At 40.0% G+C, this 26,425-nt stretch overlaps 1 protein-coding gene across 3 annotated transcripts; it reads left to right on the top strand.

The window, feature by feature from the left end:
- The first annotated feature begins 1,884 nt into the window (after positions 1 to 1,884).
- On the top strand, positions 1,885 to 20,884 carry LOC100372395 (protein sprouty homolog 1-like). Of its 3 annotated transcripts, none has more exons than XM_085497890.1 (2): positions 1,885 to 2,032; positions 18,067 to 20,884. In XM_085497890.1, the coding sequence occupies exons 1-2, from the start codon at positions 2,028 to 2,030 to the stop codon at positions 19,013 to 19,015; spliced, it is 954 nt and encodes a 317-aa protein (XP_085354016.1). In that variant the 5' UTR covers positions 1,885 to 2,027; the 3' UTR covers positions 19,016 to 20,884. The 3 variants fall into 3 exon arrangements, with proteins under 3 accessions (XP_085354016.1, XP_006822866.1, XP_002739802.1); XM_006822803.3 differs by lacking the exon at positions 1,885 to 2,032 and adding an exon at positions 11,812 to 11,952; XM_002739756.4 differs by lacking the exon at positions 1,885 to 2,032 and adding an exon at positions 17,297 to 17,452.
- The last annotated feature ends 5,541 nt before the right edge of the window (positions 20,885 to 26,425 follow it).

Raw genomic sequence — 26,425 nt, 5'->3', positions numbered from 1 at the left:
GCAAACTTCCGTCCGGCTCCCGAGCCACGTAAAAATAATATGAATGAACAGATGTGTTAAATAAGTACGTCACACTGTAGAAAGTCAAAACGTCATCGATCGTCACCGTCATGTTCCGTTCAATTTGATGTACGTATCCGTATATACTAGTACGGTGCTACCGGCGCGTCTGTCGGTTCATCCGTAAGAAAATAATATCAATATAATACAACTTGACCTTATTGGCATTTTGGTTTGTGTATGAGATGGGGTAATACCATCGAATAGACTTGAAGTAGAGCGAGCACTATAATCGTGAAATATATGCCAAATTTGGAATCAGGGCGATTGTACCCCGTACTTACAACCCGGGACTTACAAGGGGATACACGTCCCCATACAGGCCTCTCACATCTCGTCACTTAACACTTATACGTCATACATATACTCTACGATGAACTCGCAATTAATTTAAAGGTAAAATACAACACGATTTTAACATTGATTCAAACAGACCCCCCCCCCCCCTCACACACACACATACATTGGTGAGGGCCAAATGGTCAACTCATTCTTTTTACTCGTGGTATTGTGTGTTGGAATGTTATTCGGTATTAGTCTTTGAACGGGCGGGCGGATCGTATAGCCATTGAATGTACAACACACCAATCCAGTGGCCGTTTCATTGTGTAGAACTGGTATTAGACTTCACCCTTGCCTACTTCAAAGTTGAAATATATCCCCCTTTATAAACGTCTGGCATTCATAGTTGAATAGGCACCCCCGAGTCACAATGAGACGAGGGGAATATTCTTACGCATTCCTCGCCGCCAGTACTAAAGAATGGCAAATTGGCCTCACTGAACACCTGGAAACTGGCCGTTAGGTAAACACGTGGACTTGACGGTATACACCCCTTCCCGTGAAGGGGGAGATACTGACACCTTGGGACCTGCTACAGCGACGAGAGCTTTTCGGGCGTTCCGGGTGTTTGCAGGGTGGTGGAAATCACTTCTCTGGTATAAAATCTGCTGGTCTGTTAATACCCCAGAAGCTACTTCTCTGAAACCAACAGTTTCTAGGTGGCTTGTAGCAGAATCTTTTTTGACTACTGTATCAATTAATAATGCCAAAACTATCAAAAGTACACAAATAAATTGCATAATGTATGCAAATAATGGTTTTTATTTCATCATAGAGATTTTTTGAAGAACAGAATCACGTATCTAGAGTTTATTCATAGTGTGTCAACAACACGGTGCCGAACTCAAACTGATTCCGGTATTGTTTTTTTAATAATTAATAAAAAAACAGTATGTGCATACGAACAGAACGATAAGAGTTCCCTGTGGGCTGGCAATTATAGAAATAACCGCGTGCTTGTTGTGATAACGGTCCCTGGTAGACGCCTAGCACACTTCAGCACCAGTCAAGATATTGGCAGTGCACACGCGACTTTAAGTTTTAAGCTTGGTCATGTTTAATACGATACCCATCCACAAACGGGGGAGGGCTATATATATATCCACGTATCATGCCGCTCGCATCTCATCGAACTGATGAGAAAGATTGATACCCAATACGCACGTTAATCTCAACACCGACTTGGGGCATGACACCATGTCACTCCGCTTACGTCAAACTATCGTCAAGGAAAACTAAATACATCCTTGCCAGTCTACGGCGGTGGTATCCATTAGCGGTGAGCTATCCGTATATTATTGTGCAGACTCTGACGTACTTTGCACCGTGCAGAGGCGATCAAAATAAACGGCAGTCGGTCTCCGTGAATTTATTATACACTACAGGCCGGAAGCTGTAATTTCCTGTTAACCTGCCACCGGCCTTTTAACCCGAAAGCCGTAAATACTCAACCGCAAAGTAGATCGGTCAGTGTCATCGAAGAGCATATACCGATGATGTTGCGTTAGGTTCTATCCCCGTCATAGCCGTTCTGTGATAGTTATGTGGATAGCGTGCTGAGACAACGCGCCAGTGAATTGCGATACAAGTAATATGACCGTGTCAACATTTAATCTTACAAACTGATGAAGTAAGTAATGTACATCCTTCATTCATGATGGCGATGTGTTTCCTCCGACTGGTCAGTATTTTTGAAGTGTCAAGTGATTTGTAAAAGTTGTCACTGGAGTGATGGGGATGGGTCAATGGCGTCGGTCCGAGGTACGGCACGTGACTATAGGTTTGAATTAGGGGCAGATATCTGTATCCAGAGAAATGTACAATATTATATATGACGCGGGTAGCAAATCTGCAAAATTTTCCATTTTGAGTTTGTGTTTGTCCGTTCACGCGTTTCCGTCAGATAACTAGCAGTCCTTCCGAAAACCATCGTTCAATTCGACAACTTTTCATCTATATATAGATTTATGTTGCCTCTCTGTCACGTACTTATCAGTGTTTAGCGCGTCACAATCTGTATTTTTACTAAATGTAATAATTAGTTGTAAATTTTTTATTGAAAAAAAAAAAAAAAACACGCTACAGCCACCGCGCCGCGTCGTGTTCGATGGGTGTCCCTCGCGACGTATACAACGCGTGTAAAATACATTATTGTTCACCCGAAATTCGAACGCGCGTTATGTGCGACGACTGTGGACCGCCGATCTCATCCACACGTTCTAATCATATACATAGGGATATGTGCTCGCTAGATACTGTATGTGGGGGAGGGTGCATCTTTCGAAACCGTTTTGTATTCAATCTTACTTGTGTGTAGATTGCAATTGCGACGAAATGACCCCCAGCCATCACACCGTGACTTGTAATTGCAAAGTACACATAAGTACGGGCAATCAGGGTACCAAGCGACCTCTCAAACAATTTTGTATGATGTGGCAATAACCACGGATTGACCCAAATCGATTCTGCCATTGAACCTATGCGCAGTGTTTTATCAAAAAAGTGAACCCAACGAGTCCCTGGAGAGATTTTCAGAGGATTCGTATGAACAAAGCTGGGCACTATAAAGTGCAGTTGATACGTATAAGTATGCGCATGTCTGCCAGCCTCTTCGTGTATAAGCATCTCTGAATTTGATAACACTTCTACTGCATTCTACCTCCCTCGAACTCTAAATTTGATTTCAATCTGCCAGACATGCACAAGTTACATTTCATGGCATTTATTGTCGGGAGGTGCGAAAACCAGCTGGCAAGGGATGGAACGCCGTTCGTGGCACGGAGTGGTACGTGACTACTGTCCCATTACAAGCACACACCCGCGAGAAACATTTGTAGAAACACGGCATGTGGCAGCGATTGCCGCGTCTATACGGTCAACCGTCGAACGACGGGTCGCGAAGTGCTTTACAAATAAAAGGACACGGACGCAAATGAATGCGTTCTATTTCCGTATCGGATTTCCAGTTATGTACCATCTGGGGAATGGCACAAAGCTTTTAAGTCGAACAGAAATCATTCGCGACACGTTTTTTTTAGGCTGTTTACTCCTTGCTGTGGTGACGTAAGCATCGTGTGGTTACTGAATGTTACGTATGCTTGTTTATTTCTGGGACAAATGTTTTCAACTTGGGGCGTACGGCGTCGGGTGTTTTTTCCATTTGTCGGGCATCTTTTTAAATAAAGTGGCATGAAGGAGAATGGTATGCCAATGAGATGGGAAGTATACACAGATGCGCAATTGAACACGGACAGTTCAATATGTATATGTAATTTAATTTAATTTCACCCCAGGTAATGTTCTTTAGAAATTCCGAAGTTGAGTTTGGGAGAGATTCGACTAAAAGAATTCACTCACGGTTCATATTGAATACTTCTGCATAGAAATATGTGACTGCTCTTAATAAGTAGTTTCATTTCGCACATGTCTATTTTACGCTCCCGATTTCTTTCTCACGCGTGTATAACTTCTGACCAATCAAACCACGCGGTACAACAGGATAGGTTGGGGGACTGTACATCAACATAAACCCTAAACTTAATGCCAAGACACGCAGTTCTTTAAACTGACTTAAATAAATTTAAGAAGTGACCAAATCTTTAATTTCAAACAGCTTTTTAGGAATTACCGCCTTTGTTGCCGGCCGCGATTGGGTAAATTCGAATGTTGAGTTGAATGAAACTGGTTTTACAAACGTTAGAGGTACTTTTGGGGCCACAAAGCTATTCCCCCAATTTGTTTTAAATATTTTTAGTTTTTACAATTCAGACTAAAACCAGGGGTTTCTTTTGGCCGATGGAATACAATTGGCGGACATTTTCAATTGATGTCAATGCGCACTACGCTCGTTGATTGGCTGGATGTATTTAATGTCATAGAATTTTACATTGTATAAATATCTGTACTCCCTTGTGGAAATATAAATTTGCAACATAGTCACGTAGGTAATTATATTCACTTGTCGTCAACGTATGACATTTCAGCACCACGTGGGCGTGGACCCATTTTACACCTGGGCGCGTTTGATGTGCGCGCGTGAACGGAACATAGTTGGGGCTTGCTCGCTTAAAATATTACAAAAGGGTCATGTCACACCGACACCGGCAACACTGTCTCTGTTACAATCGTTTATATTGCTTAAAATTACTTGGTCGTTAATTCGACGACTTCCCCTCAAAGGAAATAACGCCTGGCAACGGACATGAACGTTGTACATTGGGCACATGACTTAATAAATAAATGAAAGTACGTAACTACAGAGGGCCTTCTTTAATTCCGTCCTCCCTTCCTTCCTTCCTTCCTTCCTGGGCAGTATATGTTATCTTAAAAGATGTTTACAAACATATGAAAAGAACATCATGCGGTAAATCTGCTTTAAAGTGTGTTGTTCTCATATGCATTCTATCGCGACTCCTTGAGATGCCACTCTTCTGAGAGATGGGTAGTTCGTTTGCCTAGTGATTGGTGCGTTCAGAATTCCACGTAAACAACATGACTAGGTGTGTATTACTTGCCAGTACATTGATGGTTATCTTTTTTTTTACGTCCACTTTTTTCTATAGTAGTTGTCACACAGTGCGTATTTTAACTGCTTCATGGTTACCTTTGCATGTTGACGACTGTCAGTCACTTGTCTGCTTTATTAATTCTTACGTGTACGCAAGATAAACTTTCTCATGAGTCACTAAACAAAGTATCGCGGCATATACACTTCTCTGCGTCACAGTAGAAAGAAGATCCAATACAATACACGCCGTGCTTTCGAATATAGAGAAGTATTGAACTTACAGTCGACGTGCCGCGTCGTCTTCGCCGCGTGCGACGTATACAACACGTCCAAAAGATATATTAGATGTATCACGTGAGTAAATGTGTTGTTTATTTACAAACAATTGGAACGCATTGACTTCTGTATACACTGATGTCATCAAAGGCATGTTTATTCTTATAAATATACTTTCTAAAACAAGTGGTTTCATTTGAAATTCAAGGGCGGCAGTCGTTTCGCCGCGTCCTGTTCGATATGGGACTCATAGCGACGTATGCAATTATTTTATAAATACGTATGAGGGTTCATGACAGTTTAATCCAACCAACCAATCAACGAGCGCATGACGTCATTTGAAAATGCTCTGATGATATTCCATCCGCCAATATAAACCTCGTAATGTGAAATTTATAAATATTGAAGATGAAGGAAATGGGGTTGTTGTGTCCGAGAGTAACTACCGTTTGAGTTTATAAACATTTACATTTTTATGTAATTAATAACGTACATACCTTAGCTGACTTCAGTGTAATGTTTTATATGAGGGCGTCTTTACGAGCGCGCGTGGCGTCAGTGCGTTTGCCGGTGTTTGATGTGTGTGATATTCTCGGGCGGACTTCCGCCCGGCAACCAAAACCGGTGAATAAAACGGTCGAAAACTCTTAAAAATCAGTGCTTTCGGCTAGTTGTTTGGACATTGTAACAAGATTACCCCTACATAGAGCCCATGAGCATCTTAGCACGCAGCTTATATATTGCAGTGATGGGCCACCGTAGGAACAACAAAAACGCAATGGAGTGCGCCAAAAGATATAGTTTCAGTAAATTTGTCAAAATAACGTATACGGTGTCAATATAACGTGACATTGTAGCTATGTCGGACATACTTTAGTTTCGGGTCGTTACCCCGGGGTCGTTACCGATATCTTGTATTACAATCGCTATGTACAGGCTGTATTACAGTTCCACGCCACCCCGCACGCCACCCATAAAAGAGTATTTTTTTAATAACCCCCACCCTCACTCACACAAGCTTGTAAAGAGTGGCGGGTGTCACAAGCTGTTGTCTTTTAGAAAAATGGTTTCATTTTTTTTCACTTTAAAAATGAAATACTACACAAAGTTCAGGTCAGTGTTTGGCGAGAGAACTTGAGCCTGTAGTACGTATAGTATACCTGCCTTACAAGTTTCTTCATGTGGGGTGGGACCCTCTTTCATTGAAAATATATATGTATTAAGGTAACGGGGTAACTGTTATTGGTAATAAAACATATGCATTACTAGTCTGTCAATGGTACTTCTTGGCTTTCCTAAATGCCGTGCCATGCCCTCTAGTGAGCAAAAGCTTCTATGACGTAGGTGGATGACGACCTCGTTCACAGCGTCGGATTTGTTGTCATCCATAGCCTCTGTCAGTGAAAAACATATTTTAAAAATTCAGTAGACTTTCTTTATTATGATGCTGAACAATTACACAACTAAATGCAGTTGTCGTTTGAACGATATTGATATTACTCGCGTGACGTCATTGTGACGTAACTGAAGTGCTTCATCAGACTTCCCTTATGGGGAAGGTGTATCAAAACTCATAATGTTTCTGCATTTTTTTAAAATAAGATTTGAAACACGTACCGCAATTATAAATGCTTTCTGAAGCATCAAGTAAATGAGTCCAGACAGCTGTGAAGATTACTTTGCACACTGTATATGTCGCATGGGACCCACTGTGATATCGTGAACACTGTGCAACATAGTGTGCCTCCAAAAATATAATGTAAACTTGTAATACGTTGTGAAACAAATGTAAAACAACGGTAAACAAGTGCTATGTAAGTACTAGTATGTCAATATAAACAACAACAACAACAACAACAACGAATAATGGGTTAGTATTTTTGTGACAATAATCGATTTTATGATATCTATGTTTTTTAACTTCGCGGGTACGTCGTAGTCGTTGAGCAAAACTACTCCCAAAGTTGTTTGGCCGCCGAGCCTAGATAAGTAACTGAGCATGCGCAGATAATTCTTTTCCCATGCCCCAAGACCATGACGCCGCCGACCCCTGCACTAAATTCATAATATCAGTACAATTTGGGACATCACGGAGAGGTGTTCATGTATCCACATTTACTTTTTTTTGTTTGCATCCCTAGAAAAAAATACAGTTGACGGCTCCCGTTGCTGTCATTGCCAGTGAAATACCGTTAGCAGGGCAGACGGCACCGTAACCGTAACCTCAAACTCCTTCCTAAAGTAGTCCCGGACTAGTAGTAGTGCAAAAAATGCAAATTATTTGGAAGCTTGGTATCTGTCTGACGATGACATGTGACTCGGAACTCAGACTAGGACCATAATATTGCAACAACTGGAAGAACGATGGGTCATAAATACGTAAACCCGCGCCTCTTTTTCTCACCACAGAATTAGGTTTATATGCGCATTGATCTCGGTCGGGCTAGCAAAATATAGTGCGCAATATGACATCATCATAACATCTCAGTCACAATGACAGAGGGGTGATTGGTTACTGGTGCTAACCTTTTACAAAAACAAATTATTATTATATTTAAAGTCACTATAATGAAGATTGTGGAATAATTTCCGTGCAAACAAATTCAAGTTTGTAAATCGTTCGTTTTTCCCGACAAGAAATAAATGCCAATTGAAGCTCGCGCGAAATTATGTTTACGTCTACCGATTGCAATCTCAAATATTGTTGCTCACTTTTTAAAGATCTGGATAATCCGAAGTTTTACATATTAGAATTGCGGTGGTATATTTCCCCGGGTATATTTCAAATACGGCAATAGCATTTTTTTTCCCGCGCCGTTCACAGGTAATGTCGCGTGCCGGCGCCCCCAGGTTTCCGCCGTGTAATGCAGATCATTAAAGGCCGTGGGAAAAAAAACCAAAACGTGCCCCGTTCCAATAGAATATGTAGTGATAAAAACAAACTGTTTGTTCAGACGGAGTGTCTCTTTTATTCACTTTACCCCGTTCGTATTCAATTCCAACCACTTATTATCTCTCTTCATTGGCGATATTGACTTCTGCTCCCAATCGAAGGTCAAAGCGAGGCTGTGACGTCGACGCGCTATTTCCCACTACCCGCTGTGGCGAATGCGTGAACGTTATTTTCTAGTCTATGGTGCCCGGGAACTATTTTCTTATGAACAAAGTTTTCCAGCAGCCTGTATTGACTCCCCTATAGTAGTGTGTTGCCGGGTGTCCGAGTGTTGCCGAAGGGCCAAGCGACAAGTTAATATCACCCCATCCCCAAGCCACAAACAAGCAACGAACAATAAATATAACGTTGAACAGTTCGTACCATCAAAACAATCTTCTGACGATAGGATGGCGATATAGCTAACACTTTAATTGGGGATTAACCTTTAGAAATCATACATTATGAAGTCGTAGTGAATTTTTGTCTGTCTTTTTTCAAATTGAGAATTCCAATCATTGTATTTCCAGTCGGGCCGGCGCGGTACTCCGTCCCTCGTGCTCGCGCCAATTTCTTATACCTCGTGTTCTTCTATTATGGTATTACCTGACACACTTCTCAGGATTCATTTAAGAAAAACAGCAGACGTGCTAAAATCTTGCAAAAAATATTGTTAGCGAGGCAAAATTCCCCCGAGACAAAGATATTGTAAAACCATTTTGCTGAAAACTCGTGGCAGTCAAGCGTTTAATACCTTTGGTAACAATTCGGCTTTCACTTTTCCCGAAAAGTATGTCATGTCACTTAGTGTTGTCCAGTGAGTTACTACTCAAATGGTCCATCTGTTCTGGTTTCCAGTGAATCTACCTTGAGTGGCCGGAGGACTTGTTCCTTCCGCAATCACCCAGCGAGGGCGTGATTACGTATCAATGTTTAGATAACGTATTTTACCGGGGTTCTCCCTCTCAACACTGCGACGACAAGCAACAGACGACCGCCACCTCGTTGGGATTGCACAACTTTTAACGCATTTAATACGAGCAAATCATACATTTAATGGGCATACCGAACCCACTTTTCACCAAACTAATTCATACGATTCATTCCAACTTCTGTGTCTGGAAGGAAGCAACTCACCCGGTCTCGTGGGTTCAAGTTTGCTTGGTCGCCCCCGGTATCGGAACATACAGCCCACTTCTTTGGGTTGGTAATGTTTCAAATAGGACAATGACCGACCTAGTTTGCGGGTCATGACACTTAAAGCTGTATCACAGTAGTACGTGGGTAGACCACAGTCCCTCAACTGTGTGTGTGGGGGGGGGGCTATAGGTACTACCGCTGCCGATGTTTTGTCCTAAATTCCACGCACAAAGACTGTAGATTGTTCATTCAGTTCCTATCCAATTACGTATTAAAACGACTAGAACGTTAATCGTGAGTCACTCTACCAGTGCTACAATCAGAAGTTGATTGTAAAGTGCAAATGTTCTATCATTGCGAATTTCACGTGTATGATGTTTATGGTAGAAATTAATAACTCATTTTCCGTAATTTCCGTAACCACAGTCCTACTATCCCCGGTCTGGAATCGGCGGACTGTGGTCTAACGTAACAAACTACGAGTGAGTATTCGTTGTGATACGTGAAAGCCAAACGTGGCTCAGAATTATGTACATGATTGATCTTTTAGAACTATTGCCTAGGGTTCATCTTGGAATTTACGGGGGTGGTTCTTCGATGTCCGAAAAGAATCGCAACTTGTGTCATAACATTTTGATGTTCCTGTATAACACTCGTGTTGAAAATTTACGGTGCACGGAGGGGCCACTCCCACCCTGGTGGATGCTCTCGTGTATTATACCACTCCCACCCCTTCCTCGTGTTAAACTATGGCGTGGTTATGGTCTAGGATTTGGGAGTCGATCAACTAGGGTCAACTGCCAGGTCCGAATTTGATGCGACACCCTCACGCATCCCTGAAGCCAACCCTGGGCCAAAGATAGAAAGTGGAACTAAACTCATTTACGACTTTTGTAAGAACACCGTTAATATATTGAGAATGCGAATTTTGTCATTCACTCACTCAAATCAGACGCGTGTTCAACACTGCCCATCATCCCGGAATGAAGTTAACAACGAGGTGACATCATATGCGATTAAAACGCACAAACTCAAAGTGTGTTTTGTCACATAATGATGATCCGCCGGTCCGATATTCACATTTTAACTGTTCTGTGTAACACCTCTATATTCATTTTATTTATTTCACGCTGGCGTAAATGGAGTATTTTTACAAGCGTCGATCCGTAAGGCGACCTATGACTCTCACACGTGACATTTGATCGAGAGGTCTGCTTTTACTTTCTGAAACTTTTTTTTATACGAAAAAGATGAATGCGCAACAATCGTGTGTTTATAAATGTATGAGGCCCGGTTGATTACGTCACAGTAGTGAGTAAAACATACCCCGTAATGTAAAGTATGGCAGAGTTGCAATCTTCATTGGAGTGAACATTGTATCAACCATCATATATTTGGTTCGGTATTACACAATCACCGCGTACGTACTTGTTTCACCTCGGAGTTACTAGTACAAGATCTATAAATGGCGCCCTCAAACATTAAACCCGCGTTACTTACACCGAATTTTACATAACTGTTTCGTGCTCGTTGCTATGCGGTAGAGTGTGTGCAGATTTTACGAATGGTACAATATATTATCTCCAGCTCTCCCTGCTTCCTGGCACATCGCCAGCCATTATACAAGTTTTATCGGACGACGAACTCGAGATCGTCTTTGTGACGGACTAACACATATATGTCAAAGTTTAGCATGTGATTATTGGATAAACTAAATCTATAAACACTTGCCAAAGTCACGATGACCCTGTCCGGCCACCCGAGCTTGTATATCGTATGAGCTAAAGGGAAACGGTGCGAAAATCCCGGACGAGTTTTCAGATAATCGTTGTCGTGTTGAGATGATCCTCGTGCAACCAGCGTCTGAAAAAGAGTCTACATTATTTTTCTTCATGACGATAGTCGTTTTCACGGCAACAGTATGTTGCGCATATCCAAGCTCAATTTAAACTAAGCTATGTCAGTTTCACCAGTTTGTAGATGGTGAAATCATCGGGTGAAATCACAGGCTGTAAAAGAAAAAAAATATTCCTTGTTTGCCCACTCAGTGGATGAAGATACTTATAATGATATTCAACTTTATGTGAGGGGGACGGTCAAATCTAAAATTAGAATATAATAAACAGCGCCACGGGTGGAAGTGACTAAATTTGACACGCTGGGTGTGACGTCATCGCCGATATGTACGGGAAGCTATTTATAGGCAGGATCATCGAAAACTGGCGTACAGACGTCTCGTACCATTTAGTAATGAGAAGTTCAAACGACGGTGAACTTTTTTTAAAGCTGCCTTCACCAAAATTATCACTGAACCAGGGCAAGAATGAAAATTTGTGTGGTCGGTAGTGTTTATACCATGATTTCATCAAAGTAGGCGACGTACGTGCCCCTTCTCGCAACCGCAGCAGTTGGTTCTCGTGTATCCTGCTTCTCCAACTTGAAAATCACGACTTATATGTGGATGTTCTTTCGAGTGGTGCAGTGGTCTATGCGACGCGAATCCGGCCTGTGAATATCATATGAAACAATCTCATTTCCGCCGACTGATGGGTGGAATGCATCGAGTTGAGACGTCTGTACTTGTGTACTATGATTATAGTTCTGTGCCAGTTCTCCAATCGATCAGCCACTGACATTGTACTTCTATTGCGTGAACTCAGTTTCTGGACACGGTGGCGCCGGTGATAATTGACAGGTAAATTCGACTTGATCGTTTTCCTTTTAAACTGTACTACGCTTCTCTGATAGCGTTCGGAGGGAAAGAAACTTACCCGCTATCGCGAACTTAATACATTTAAGCTAGGGTGGAATTGAGACTTCCATCCTTCAAAACGACATGGATACGACGTATTTATTTTAATTTAAGATTTCCGAAAGTTGTACTATCCCATGGGAACCAGCCCCCCCCCCCTCCTCCGCGGAGCCTGGGTGATATTTGTTTCAATTTCTGGCCTCAAATATTATTATCAACACACATAGGAATTAGCGCTAACACTGTCAAACTGTGTCGCGAATTCATGCACGAAATCGTGTCTTAAAAGAACCAAATAATAATAATGAGGCGCAGAAAAAACAACAATTGCGAAGAAAGTTGATATCATACATTGGACAATACAATGTACATTCACAATAAGAAATTTAAAGACCCTAACGTGAGCTACGTTTTATTGGTTTTACTTCTAGGTACATAGAATAAACATATATCCTAGTAAATTTGACGTGGTACATATTGGGAAGTCGGTGGTCAGACATGATAATACAATGACCGTGGACAATCGTTCAGACTAAACATCTGTAAATTTCTCACCCATGTTGGGCGTGTTCGGCAGGGTAGTATCGCCCACTTTCCTCGGTTTACTCTTTGTGGTTTTGTAATGGCGTGGCTGTTGTCCGTGGAAACGTAACCATACTGCTGAAGTTTGCGTTATCTAAGTACAACCGATACAACTATGTGTATCCGCATACAGACGTAAAGTTGTTTTCATTCGTCTAAAAACATCACAGCGAAAACCGAGAGGTCAGTGCGAATTCTCCAAGTAGAAATTGAAGAGGGTCGGAGGTGCGTGTTCTGGGCGTCACGTGGACATCCCACAGTGAGTGGCGAGCATGCCGGTCGGTTTTTACAGCGCATATCATTATAATATTGTGTTTACGAGAACGCGTGTTCAGAGGTTGATTGAATTACAGTAATAATTATATCAAACTATTTATACGGTTTCTTGTAGACTGATCCGTATGAATGTATTATATCGCGAATAATAGTATTAATGTGAATTGGGTGACAGAAGTAAGCTTTCCTATTTCTGTGCCCAAGGAATGGTAGTGTGATGGCAAGCATTTTGAGCAGTGTGTGATAATGTGTATTTATTCTTTAGAAGTTTAGAAGTTTAGAAGTATTAATTAAAGGGCGGCAGTCGTCGTGCCGCGTCCTGTTCGATATGGGACTCATAGCGACGTTATACAACGCGTGTAAAATACATTGTTTATTTACATGGAATTCGAACACGCGCTGCGTGACGACTACCGCGCTTTAAGGTTCACATTTATTGCATGTGTCGCACAGCAATCAGAGCACACTTGGATTTGGCGACAGGTGTGTTCCGTGCTGAGGGTTATACGATAACAATATGGTACCTCCCTCCCAAGTTGTGAAAGCGTCCTTGAGGCGCATCTGTGGCTGGTTCACCTTTGCGAGCTACGTGCATATGCCTGTCATAAATCGCTTTCTCGACAACCCAATTTATCGGACGTTTCTAGCCGGAGCATGGTCATTTTAGTTCTGAACATTTTAACTTAAGGTACAAGTAAGTCCGCAGGGTTGCGACGTCTCTTCTTTGATATCAATGCTTTACATTTCAATAGTTACTCTCTTTACTGTTTGAACTCCTCGGTCTTCGTGTCCGTTCGCGCAGTTTATTAATATCCCAAAGAGATATCGGATTCACCCTTCTAAGTTGCATTCAGTTCCGGTGTATATTTCATTTCGTTTGCCATATGTCTAATTAAAATATGCAACTCTTGTGTGCGCTCGTTATGTGAATAACTCAATACACATGTGAGGGTATGGGGGTAGCATCATGTGTATTTCATTTATCGACGATGGTAACAAAATCGTTGTGGTTTAATAACAAGTTTAGATTCTGAAATAGACAAGCTGACGGGTGCTCAGTGAGCTACATATACCGTAGAAATGAGGGGGGGCAGAGACAGCAATAATACTATACAGACCTTTACGTTAACACTTATTCCCCCTAGTAGTTATTATTTAAGCATTTTTATTGAGGCTTACATTGCATACATAGCTTCCGTCAGTTTATATGATTTTGACCAATCCTATACATTGCCACAACGTGAAATTGTTATTCGCATGGCGATTTGCGGAAAGCGTGTCACAGAAAGCATGCCACCTGAAATGAAATGATAAAAGGGGTCCTTCTAAAGGAAGACACGGCGGGACGCAGTGGCGTGACTACATGGGACATCCTGTTCCTCCATTGAAGCCTGACTTCAGCCTTACGGGCAGTCGTGTCCCTGTCGCGTTCCACGCTTGTACGTGTCACCGGCTACGCAATTGGGTCATTAAATGTCGTACGTCTGTACCCTCTACTAACCATGCTCTGTCAGTTCGTGAATTATATTACTAACCACGATCTTTCAGTTGCAAACGTCCTTTCGTCACGGTGATTGTCAGTTCTGAATATCGGGTTGATGATATGACTGACGCCAAAAAGGAAGACAGGCGGTGGAGAATTATTCATTTTAGTTGGGCTTAAATTGGATGTTCCAAAATTGATCTGACGACGGTGGTTGGGTGAAATGGACACGGAGATGAGGTATGCACCACGTGCGCACAGTTTTATAGTGTGTATTTATGTTTCGTTATAGAGATTGGCCATTAGAACACTTGCATGTGAAGACCAATGGTGGAAAAACTGTGTAAATTATGTCTTATTCTTCGTTTCAGCTAGGTTTATTCGCGATGATGTTGCAGTGCAATTTTTGTTTTCATTTCCTCTATCAAATACCAGGTGGTTTTCTTCAGTGCAGATTTTGTTTTCGTTCAACCTAACACTCCAAATTTCTTGATGGTCAACACCTTAAATGCGAGTCAATGTATGAGAAGCGTGTCCGTACACGGTTTCAGTAACCGTGGCCCGTACGACGAATACAAATGCGAATTTGGTCGCTGCATGAATCTAGTAAGCCCCTTGATGACTGTCATATGATGCCATATTGTATCCCGAACTCGATGGAGATATTTTGCGAGTTTTTGTTTCTGTGTAATGTTTTACCCCCCTAAACTGTCTTCATTTCGCAGCTGTGTGTCGCAGTGTTGGAGGGGTGCTCGCTATTCACAACCAACCATCGCACGTAGTTTCCGGCTACCCACCATGTACTATAATTAAACGGCCGTGGAATAACTGAACCTTTAAAATTAAGTTCTGTGCGGTATGTTTCACACTTGCGTACGACGTGTGACAAACGTCAACATTTCCGCGTTCTATCGCCAACGTAGTGTGATCATTCATGTAAACGTCGTGTTTACAGTTTAGGTTGACATTTATCGATCGTTTGTAGACTTTCAATTCTGTACAATGGTCACAAGTTCAAATAGTCCCATCGCCATTGCAAACCTTCAGCCACGGACCCTCCCTCTATGATAGAGGGACTGTACTTCATCGGAATCTCGGGGACGCTGTTTGTTTTGACACAAACTCATTGGTTTTTCGGGAGAAAAATGCATTCATGTGTGCATTGACACCTCGTTGTTAATTTAAAATAAGCGTTGGCTTGTTAGCTAGTTTATCTATTCATTATGTAGTATATTGTTTCCGGTGTGCATTCTTATCGCTTTCAGCAGAGCTTACGTTACGCAACAGGCGATAAGCCGTTAGCCACTCGAGCACGACCGTGCTCGGAGAATTTACTGATCATCCCCTCGACGACGATGCTATCTGCCTTCGTGCCCTTTGAAGGCGCTTGCCATCAGCGCATAATTTCACGACACATGCACATAACATAGCTTAACCGTATGAAAACGTTTCACAATAAGTTGCCATATGTTAGTTAGGTCCCGTATTATAAAGTGCAGTGACCTCATTACCTTTAGTATACATACCGATACAATCTTTTCGCATTATTGATAAAAATAAAAATTAAAAATATGTCACGCGAGCGCATTCTCGTGAGAGCAGAAAATATAAGAATCAAGAAACGATTTTCTCACGGTAAAATTGGTTTTGATGCGTGCGGTTACTTGACCTTCAAGGCATCCTTTGAATACTATCTTCCGGCGTTGTTGGCTGCGAAGTTATTATAAAAAATAGAATATTGATGTTTTACTACCTCAGTGTAGGGTGTGTGTCCGACAAGTTTTTGTTTTCAATATCGACATTAATGAGCTTAGTGCTGTGTAATGCCATTAAGCCTGAAAGTGGCCATGTGTTGCAATCACTGGAGAAAATGTATTAATGAATTTAAAGTGGCTTGATCAATGGGTGAATGCGTCTCTCAATCTTTTCAGTTGCGGCCAGCTTTGACTGATTTTTCTTGCATCACCCATGCCCCAAGCACAGAAACGTAAAGCGATTTCGAGTTGAAATTAATTTAGCGAAACAGTTCTTTAGTTTATATAGTGTATGAATGGTAACGAGTCTTGTTTTGTGGTAGACCTCGATCAAACGCTCTCCCGCGGTAGTGTCATTAAAAAGTACAGGAAAGTTCCTTTTCGGCAAAAGACGCGTATTTTTTGGAAAGTGCTTGTGCCGCGGCAGATGAAACGTAGTCCCTCTTTGAAAAAAAGCCTTCAGCATTTCCTTTCCTTGGTTTAGCTTACAGATTGTAACCTCTTCGCACCCAGAGTTGACTCGCGTAAACCTTTGACGTGTCGATTTCTTTCTGTCGCCACCTTTTGAGATGTCAGTGCGCCGAGAAGCCATCGGAATCCAAACAAACCCTGTTCGCCGTCAAATAAAACCAGAACCAGCCCTCAACCCACCGGGTTCGGACCGACCATTGTCTTAACACGAACGATTGCACGCCCGATAACTTCGAGCACAAAACCTGTAAGCAACTAAACATATCGCCTTGCCATTCGCAAAGGTGACCTTTTTTAATTAGTTGGTGCACACATTGAAATATTCAATGTCTCGGTAAAGTTTAGCTCGATTATACTTGACGTATTTCGCTGCGAACTTGTTTTTCTTCGCCTACAAGGGAAACTAATGTATCACATTCCATCGTGCTTCCCTAATACCGTCCATGTGGTGTTAGCGCGGGAAACTGGGACGGCAGTTCACATGCCTCTTTGCTCGGTACAGCGTGAAGAGTAAACATTGTCCCATTCACTAGCTGGCCAATCATGTCAAAGTGATAAGAAAACGGAACAAAGCGAGACCGGAAACAGGTTTGATATGACCGGATTGTGTTTACAAGGGACATTTCTAAAGTAACTGCCAAGCAGCGCCATATATGGCGATAGCCACGCCTACATTTGCAATTAAGTATTCACAGTAAATATACGCGTCATCACAGAGTCGGAATGACTTGGGTGAACCGATGCTGAATTTCAAAGCGCCCAGAACTGCTGTCTAAATTCAAGGTATTTCGAGTGGATTTCACCGCTGATTTCTCGTCGATTGTTTTCAAGAACAACTGGCGTCCCGCTAAACGCGGTGGAAGCTTTGGAATGTGAAGTAAGTTGGATATTTCTCGTGGTTTACAACGCGCACGTCGACTTTTTACTTGCAGTGTATTTTCCATTCATAAAATCCCTGTGTCATTATCCCCTATAGCGCCCTGTCTATGACGATTCCCGATTTCATCGCGATCATGTTTTTTTCTAGCCGGTTTTAGTCGCCGATATCGGAAACAAATTGACATGTCAGTCGATGAGAGAGTACCGGCAATGTTTAACGCTGTTAGACCGCTGTAGATTCGTAACCTTGTTATCGTGATTGTAGGTGCGCGATTCCTGTGCACTTCGATGAGTGTCAACGAGACTCGTAACCGCCCACGCCCTCACTTCTCGTGAATATGTGCAAGAAATCGCGATCCATGTTTGTGCGACATACATACTGACTGCGTTCGACCTCTGAATGTTGGTGTTAAAAACACTCAAATTCGACGTTCACACGGCTTAATAAACGCCAGTCTCTCTTGACCCCAATCACCCATGGTAAATTTCGAGTGTACCGGATTTTTAGAGTAGCTAACATATTGTGCGCGTGAATTACAACACTTCCGATTATATACACTCACACGTGAATTGATTCATTTATTAATGCATGTGTCCTTTATTGTTTTGCAGTCTCACTACAATAATGGCTCGTCGACAGAATGACGGTCTCCGCGTTGTTGAATCTCAGCCACGATCAATCATCGCGTATAACAACAGCATCTACAATCCGTTGAACTGTACCCAGTTGAAATTGAATCAAGTTCGGGCAATAGAAAACGACTACACAGATCATCTGGTTTGGGAGCCAAACGTCAATAATAGGTCGTCTTCACGCCCTTCCTCCTCGCCGACCCGAAAGGCACATGTTTACTCGCACTTGATGTTTGATGAATATTACCAGTCTGCCAAAATTCCAACTGGACAGTTGAAATCATCGACACTGGTCACGACAAATGGATACAATTCCACGAACGGAACAGTTATCCAGGTGGTGCGGTCGCCGCCGAGCTTCAACAAACCAGTACGGCCGCCACCACCAAAGATACCCACTAGCAACTGGAAATCCCACGACACCGAGAAAACACCGCCGGAACTTTCTCCGCGACCAGATTTGGTGAAAGAACGACCGACAGCAAGCCACGGACACGATCAAAAGTCGATTTTAATTTGCCCTTTTTGTGGACTTTGTAAATGTGCTGGATGTAAAAGCAGTAAGGAGTTACCGGAAAAGTGGCTATGTGATGGACGGTGTTTGCTCTCCGCCGAAAGTGCCGTGGATTATGGCTCGTGTCTCTGCGCCGTCAAGGGGACATTTTACCATTGTTCATCGTGTGTTGCCAACGAGGACGAGGACTATGGATGTTCGGACAACCCATGTCTTTGCTCAAAGCCAGGGGAAAATCATTGCTGTACCCGGTGGATTACGATGGGGCTTATGTCGATGTGTTTTCCATGTCTCGTGTGTTACCTGCCCGGGAAACTTTGTGTGCGTATGTGCCGCGCGTGCTATGGTGGCACGCATCATAGGGGCTGCAGGTGCCCTCCGAGAGTCCAAGAACAACTAAACCATTTACTCTAGTCATTTAACACTGCCTAAATAAGAAGCTATGTCACTCTGACCACACATGACTCAAGTCCGACCTGGTTGACATTTTGTGGAAGTGCGGACACTCCCCCACACGCAACCGTGAGTGACACGAGCTCTTTAATAACTCTCTCCTTTTAAGTTTTGTATATAATGAATGTTTATAGTTATTTGCTTAAAAACTAGCTTCTTTGTATAAAAGGTATTTTGTGTTGTGCTTTTTTTTTTCGAACCATGTTGTGTAAATTTTAGACTTTAACGAGGCGTACCCAGCGAAATATTGGGTATGTTTTCATGGTTCGGAAAGTCCTTTAAAATCCTAGATTTATAACAATATGCGGACCGTTTTCGAACAACAGTCGACAACTTCTCTGTTGATTCGTCTTAACTTATTTACAGTGTTTGTTTTGTGAAACAAGTTATTTAGTATCCTACCCCCAATTTCCCCTTTTCGACTACTGGGAACAACTGTCACTGGCATTTTACCTTGACAAAAACAGAAACATTGTTGCATTTTCACTGTGCCATTTCCCCCCAGCTGGCGCGGTCTTGCGGTTTAATATATTGTGAAAAGGCACTTATTCCTCACTCATTCTTTATCGACTGGAGACAAATTGTCTAAACTTCGTCACACAAGCTCACTCTTGGCAAATCTCTCACTCCAAATTACTGTTACTGTTGTTTTTGGGCAGTTCCGTTCCCGCATTGAAATGCGTTGTACATGCATGCCGTATTAGAACGCTCTGTTCATGTTTCAATGCTACAATAATGCGTGGATACAATGTCGAGAAAACCACGGAATAAAAGCGCGTCTATGGAGGCCATGCCTTTGTAAAGGGCATCGTTTGTAGACACACTTTAATAATGCGGTTTTAATGGGATTGAAAAAAAAGACACTTTGCCGGTTCAACTGTGTTGCTGTTTGTTCAATATATTGATAAATCTGCATATGTAATTTTGAGAACAGGAATTGCAACAAATCACTGCCAATTGTTATTACCCTATTAAATGGCAAGTGTTATTTTGCAAAATATAGTATTTAAGAAAAAAAGACAATTTCAGCAGTCTTGTTATAATATATGTATTAAACTTTAGAAAACAGCAACAGGCAAATTTAGCAAATGCTGATGACAGCTCTTATTTTCTGATGTTGAAAAAAACAAACAAAAAAAAACATGTCACCATATTCATTGCCAGATGATTTGATGTGTGCAAGTATAAAGTCACAGATTGTATACAATTTCGATTTCTGTACATTAGAATGTTTGTTTGTTCTTTTTCTTTCTTTCTTTTTTGTGAAAAAAAAAAGGAGGAAAAATAAACTGTGTATGCTTTGTATTTTAAAAGACAAACTGGGTTCTGGAAAAGCTGTAAGCCCATTAGTTTATATGCAGTTGTTGATTTAAAGCAGCTTTCTGATGGAGAGTATATTGACATTTTTTTTGGAGTTATATTTTAATATTATCTATTTATTTTATTCTGACAGTCAGATATGGAGCAATAAAAGTTCTGAAATGTAATATGTAAATGTTTGTTGTTTTGTTTTTTTAAAATTATACTTGTTATCGGGTATGTTTTGTTTGTAGTATTTGACGTAAGAAGTCGTATATGTCGTATACCAAATGTAACTTATAAGTATTAGCAAAATATCTTATTCAAAACTTGTTTATGGATTCGAGGCTGTCTAAACTGATGTCTCTAATACAGCCGACTTTCTTTCTTCAATTAATTCGTACATGTTACGTACTACATTTCATACTCCCTAGGCTAGTTGTTTTGAGCATGTTCCGGAACAGGATTCAAAACCATGTTGGGATTTCAGGTATTCAAAATAAAAAAAATAAATCAAGTCAGTTTCAATTACATCGAATCTCATTCCTCGTTTTACTACATATATCAAGGACTTCAATTTAGTTTAACAGATATTACATTTTTAATTGGTTGAATCAGCTCTGTTTCACCTTTCCTGATTGCAAGTTAACAAAATACACTACCAGATTTGATAAAATTAACTCGGGAATTGGCTTGAGGTATTTAAAAAACACTATTGCGCTCTGGACTTTCCATGTGGCATGAGGAAATGTATGCCTGGGTAGGTTAATTTGCGTAAGGAATTGTTAATTTCCATTTGCCTCTGTATAGTCACATGCCATCACCCCCCTGCCTCTATTGTCTTTAAAGCTCACTTGTCACCACACTGTGAATAGCCCAGAAGGAATTGATGGTCTTGAAATTAATTAATTAAGCAAACATATGTTAATTTGGCTATTTTATTTGAAGAGTTGTGAAGATTTATGTTTTGCCCGTTTATTTAAACGTTTCATTTTCATAGGATATCGCTTTAAAAAAAAAAATTGTTTAATTCTGTGCAAGTTAAAAGCCCTGGATAATTGTTTCTGCATGGTTTGAGTTGTGCGTGCATGTGTTTCTATTCCATCTGCTGTCTTTCCAACTCCAGTCCTCTATGAAGTAGTTGCCAGAAAGGAGGTCGAGGGATCCGTCAAACAGCAGATGTTAACATTCTATCCCTGCATAGGTCAAAATGTGGAATCCTATGAACTTTAAGGTTTCATAAATATTTCCGGTGGGTGGTGTTGAAGCAACCAGTATAACATCACTTGATTGCTCAAATACCAGTCTGTATGTACTCCATAGTTGTCCCACAATATTTAGAGAGATTTCTCTCTTTCCCCAAGCAAAATAACAATATAATGTTCCTGTATTGCAATGGTGTATTTATTTACTGTTAGTTATTTAAATCAGACTGTCAAGCAAGACTAGTAAAACATCTACTGAAATTCCCTTGCAGATTTTCCCAGCTGTGACAAACTTTAAGGGACAAACCAAACAAATTTTAAAAGGGGAGGCTAAGACATTATTTTCAGTCCGGACCCATAAGAATGTCTGGTTGTAAATTATTATAATTGTTCCTATGGTTACTTTAAACTTAAACTGGCCTTTAATTTAAAATATTATCAGTAAAGTTTGCTTTGCAACCCCCCTCCTCACATAATTGATGACTTTCATGCTGTACTGAGAGGGGTGAGTGATGAGGAGGGGATCATATATTGATTCAGTCAAACTGCACGACTATTGGTAAAATCAGAAATGGATGAAAATGCTGTACTAAGTATAACCTGTTGAAGGAAAGACAGAAAGATGAAGGAGACAAGAAAACTGCCTCAGACATGGTAAGAATGATTTTTTTTATATAACGACCAAATATGTATTTTCCACTGCAAGCATTGTGACAGCTGACGAGCACACGCCCCCCTGGTGTAATGATATATAAATAATATGACCCCAAGAACCTAAAACTATTTTAAGATTTTAATCTTACCAGGGGCTGAGTAATTGACAGCCATGTTTTTTTCTTCTTTTTTTGCCTTCATTTTATTTTTATTTGCCTGCTGGAGTTTTTTTACAGGATATAGATACATGTAATCTGAAAAATGTCAACAGTCAATGTTTTAATTACTGTAAAACATGTCCTTTTTTCAGCATGCATGATATTTTAGCTAATTTAGCAAATCTGTAATTTCGCTAACTTAAAAGTATGTTCTCACAATGAGATACTGTAAAAGGGTTAATTATTCACTGGATTTTAATTTTTCCTATTTTCGCAGACTGGAAAATGTGCTTAATTAAAACCCAGTGAATATGGAAAATTTAGCATAGAACCCATTATCTAAATAATATAAACATGAATTTAAAACCCACTGAATATGCTTGAAATGGTAAATCAGCGAAATTCAAACCCAGTGAAAATTAGTCATTTTAGAGTTGTTTACACTTCAGCTAAATTAAGATTCTGTTAATTCATGCATTGAGTCAATTTGATTAAATTGCATGTAGTTATTTCAACCTGTTTTGCAGTAAATTTTGCCTGTTATTTTTTTAATAACATAGTATTTCTTGGTGAATTTATATGTATAAAAAAAATAAAAATTGACCAAATAAAAGGTTTCACCATACCATTTTTGTTTTAACATAACAGAACCAGAAGTCTCAGTAAAAGGGAATCTTTCTAGTGTAATTAATAATGCTTTTTTAACCTTGTCTGGTTGCTGTGCATTGAATGCAAACACTTAGGACCTGCATTTATTTACAGGATATGCTAATTTTCCACTTGGTGCTATATCTGGATGTTTTGGTAGAGCTAAGCTAACATCCTGTATGTATCTGTTACAATACAAACAAACTTAAACCACAAAAATCTCAAAGCAGTAACAACAGTGTTCAAACATCTGAGGGTTTTGCAATTCTCTGGAATGCTTGCCAACAAGGTTATTTTTTATCAAGGCGAAGGTTTCATATTATGGAACCACATGTGTTGAATGAGGGAGGGGGGTGTCATGCTAGTGTGGATGAAAACTGGGGTTGGTTAGTTGTTGTTTTTTTTTGGGGGGGGGGTAAATACTGACAGTTTACCAGCACATCATATACTGTAAATGTATTAATTTTTGCACAAGTTTTAATTTCGCCAATTCCACTAAGTTAAATCCAGCTGAACACATACAAATTAGATAGAACGAAAGAAATTTGATGTTTTACTGGAAAGTCTGTGAATTTAAAACTCAGTGAATATGGTCAAAATGGTGAAAATTGGGACTTTTCTTTAAAAAAGACTTGATTTTGTTATATTTTTTTTAATCAGAGGAAGCCCACCCCGGTTGCTCCCAGTGCTGCAATGGATAAAGCCACTTTAGTATGATTGTTAAATGGTGAGTTCTGATTCACTTGTATTAAATGTTTTTTGTGTTCTTTCACGATTCTTACACAATGATTGATTGCTTTATTCGGATGTGTATATTCATCAAATAAAATAAACTATAGAAGAAAATAAAAAGAAAATAGTAGGGGAGAATCCCCTTATTTATTCTTCTTGAGAGTAACATGTGTAATTGATTTGTTAATTTACTTCAGCTGGTTTTCATTTCTACAGAGGAAGTTGATTTATTCCAGGACATGGCACTATATAGAAAAGAAAGTATCTATCACTATCTTGTAACAAGATGGCTGCCACCTTGTTACCAAGATGTAAATGCAGAGGTTAGTTCACTTAGGGTTGATTATTATTTTGATGTGGTGATCACGCGAAGTTACAAGAAAAGACAAATTTATAGTTATATTGATTTCATATCTGCAATAACAAAATATGAATTGATAATAATGTGAAGATATATTCTAATTTAGGTTTTGGATACAAGTGAAAGAATTTGGATGTGGTTTTAAAATAAGCCACAAAAATGTCATTGGTATTTCAATGTGATAAAAAAATATTTCAAAAAGCATGCATCGGTTTTAACAGTTTTAGAAAAAAATCAGGCACATTGCTGATAGTAGCAAATGATATTGTCAGTCTGGTCATGCTGTTTCGTATGCAAATAACAAACTTATTTGTGAGGGGATGCTCAGTTACGATTATGTTAACTTGCAAAATATTTGTTAGTTTGATGCGAAGCGATGTCCATGCAGTATTTGACCAGAAACTGTCTCTTCTCCCTGATAAATTAGTCAAACCACCAACCAAAAACTCTATCGGACTTACCATTCATGAAATTGTTTTATTCGATGTTCACGTGTGGTATTTTGGCATTGATTTGGGTTGACAAACGTGATGCTATTAAAAAGGAAATTGGTCATTTTTTAAAGATAAACAGAATAGAATGTTGATAAAATGATACAAGTTTACCCTCACATACGCTCCTCACATTTATCACTGTTTTCTTGAATTCGCTACGAAAAATCTCCAACAAATTATAAGTGATTCCTAAATTAGAATTTTTATGGTAAGTAATTTATTTTTTCAATTGTGAAAATACTGAATTAAAGTATTTTATATTACATTATAAACCCACAGATGTGTAGTCTTATATGGGGAGAGGCGATCCCATAGAAAATAGAATACAGGAACACATTTTACTAGCTTGTTTTACTGTGAAATACTTTATTTTCGCTTGGAATTAATTTTCACTGAAGGAATGATTCAGTGAAAATAAAATCCAGTGAATATACCTTTTTTCCTATATTTTACATTCAACTCGTCAGAAATCAGTGAAAATAAATTCCATACAAAACGCCCACAATTTTCAGCGAAAATGAATTCCAGCTAAAATATAGTATTTAACAGTCTTTATGAAGCCACACACAGGATCATATGGGGAGAGGGGAATCTTGTAGAAAAAAGAAAACATAAACACATTTTTGTCAACTTGTTTTTCTTCCCTTGGCTTGCTGAGTGAGTTGGTCATTGCTGTGGGATGTTAGACCTTATGACAAGGCCAAGGATAAAATGTTAACCTGCCAACCTTGTCCTGCAAGTGCTACTGCTAAGCATATTTAGACTATGACATTTATTCCTAGCCACTGATTTCTACTTCAGATTTTACAGAAAATTAAAATCCCATGTTTTCCTCAACCAGCATGTTTTCCTTCATCTTCTTGTGTTGAGGACTGTTTGTAATTTGAAAAACTGTTTTGTTTTTTCGCAGGGACACAATTGCTTGTGTAAAATAGTAAAAACATGTGATGGTCTATAGTTTAAAAAAAAAAAACTTTTTATCTTATTATTGTCACTTGGCAGATGTGGTGCAGTGGGGTTTGGGGTGAGGTGAGATTGTTAAGGTGATGAATAGATGAGACAATGATCTACATGAATGAAGTTGCAGAACTTGATGCATAAAAATAAACCTGTCAACAAATAAGCTACTCCCTGATTGGTCCGACTGTTAGATGCAAGGAATAGGTAGCCAATCAGGAACAATCTTGTAAGTAGCTTCACATTGACTCCTTCTGCTATAGAAAAGACATTTGTATAAGTTTTTAAGACATGGTAAAGACATAGCCTTGGATGAGGTTCAGAAATAGAGCAATACAGCCAGCCTTGACCATTTCGATTTTTAATGACCTGATCTCTCTATTTTGATTTTGAATAATGCCTCCATCATGTTTATCCATTTTTATTTTGAATAATGCCAAATCTCACTTACCAACATGATTTTGATTAATGCCCCATATCTGACCATCTTCTATTTGAATAATAACCCCTACCATATCCAGCTATATGTAATATGATTTTGTATAATGTTCCCATCATGTCCAGCTACTATGATTTTTAATAATGCCCAATCTCACCTTTGTGATTCTGAATAATATCCTCATATAAGACTATATGCAAAATAATGAACCTCTATTCCAACTGATCAACCCCCGTCCAATTCTTATCCAAACCTTCTCTCGAAATCATCACTGGCATTCTAAAAATAAATTTTAAAAAATCGGTGCCGCTGCAGTCTTTATAAAATGCATGAAATAGACATGCATGATGAAAATTGCCTGGGGTGAAACTATTGGGAACAATTTGAATAGAGACGAGCTAATCATGACATATAAGGAGTTGAT

Source organism: Saccoglossus kowalevskii, chromosome 4 (genome assembly GCF_978046115.1).
Source record: "Saccoglossus kowalevskii chromosome 4, keSacKowa6.1, whole genome shotgun sequence".
In the NCBI taxonomy this organism is placed as follows: domain Eukaryota; kingdom Metazoa; phylum Hemichordata; class Enteropneusta; family Harrimaniidae; genus Saccoglossus; species Saccoglossus kowalevskii.
This window is presented reverse-complemented; position numbering and strand designations above follow the sequence as displayed.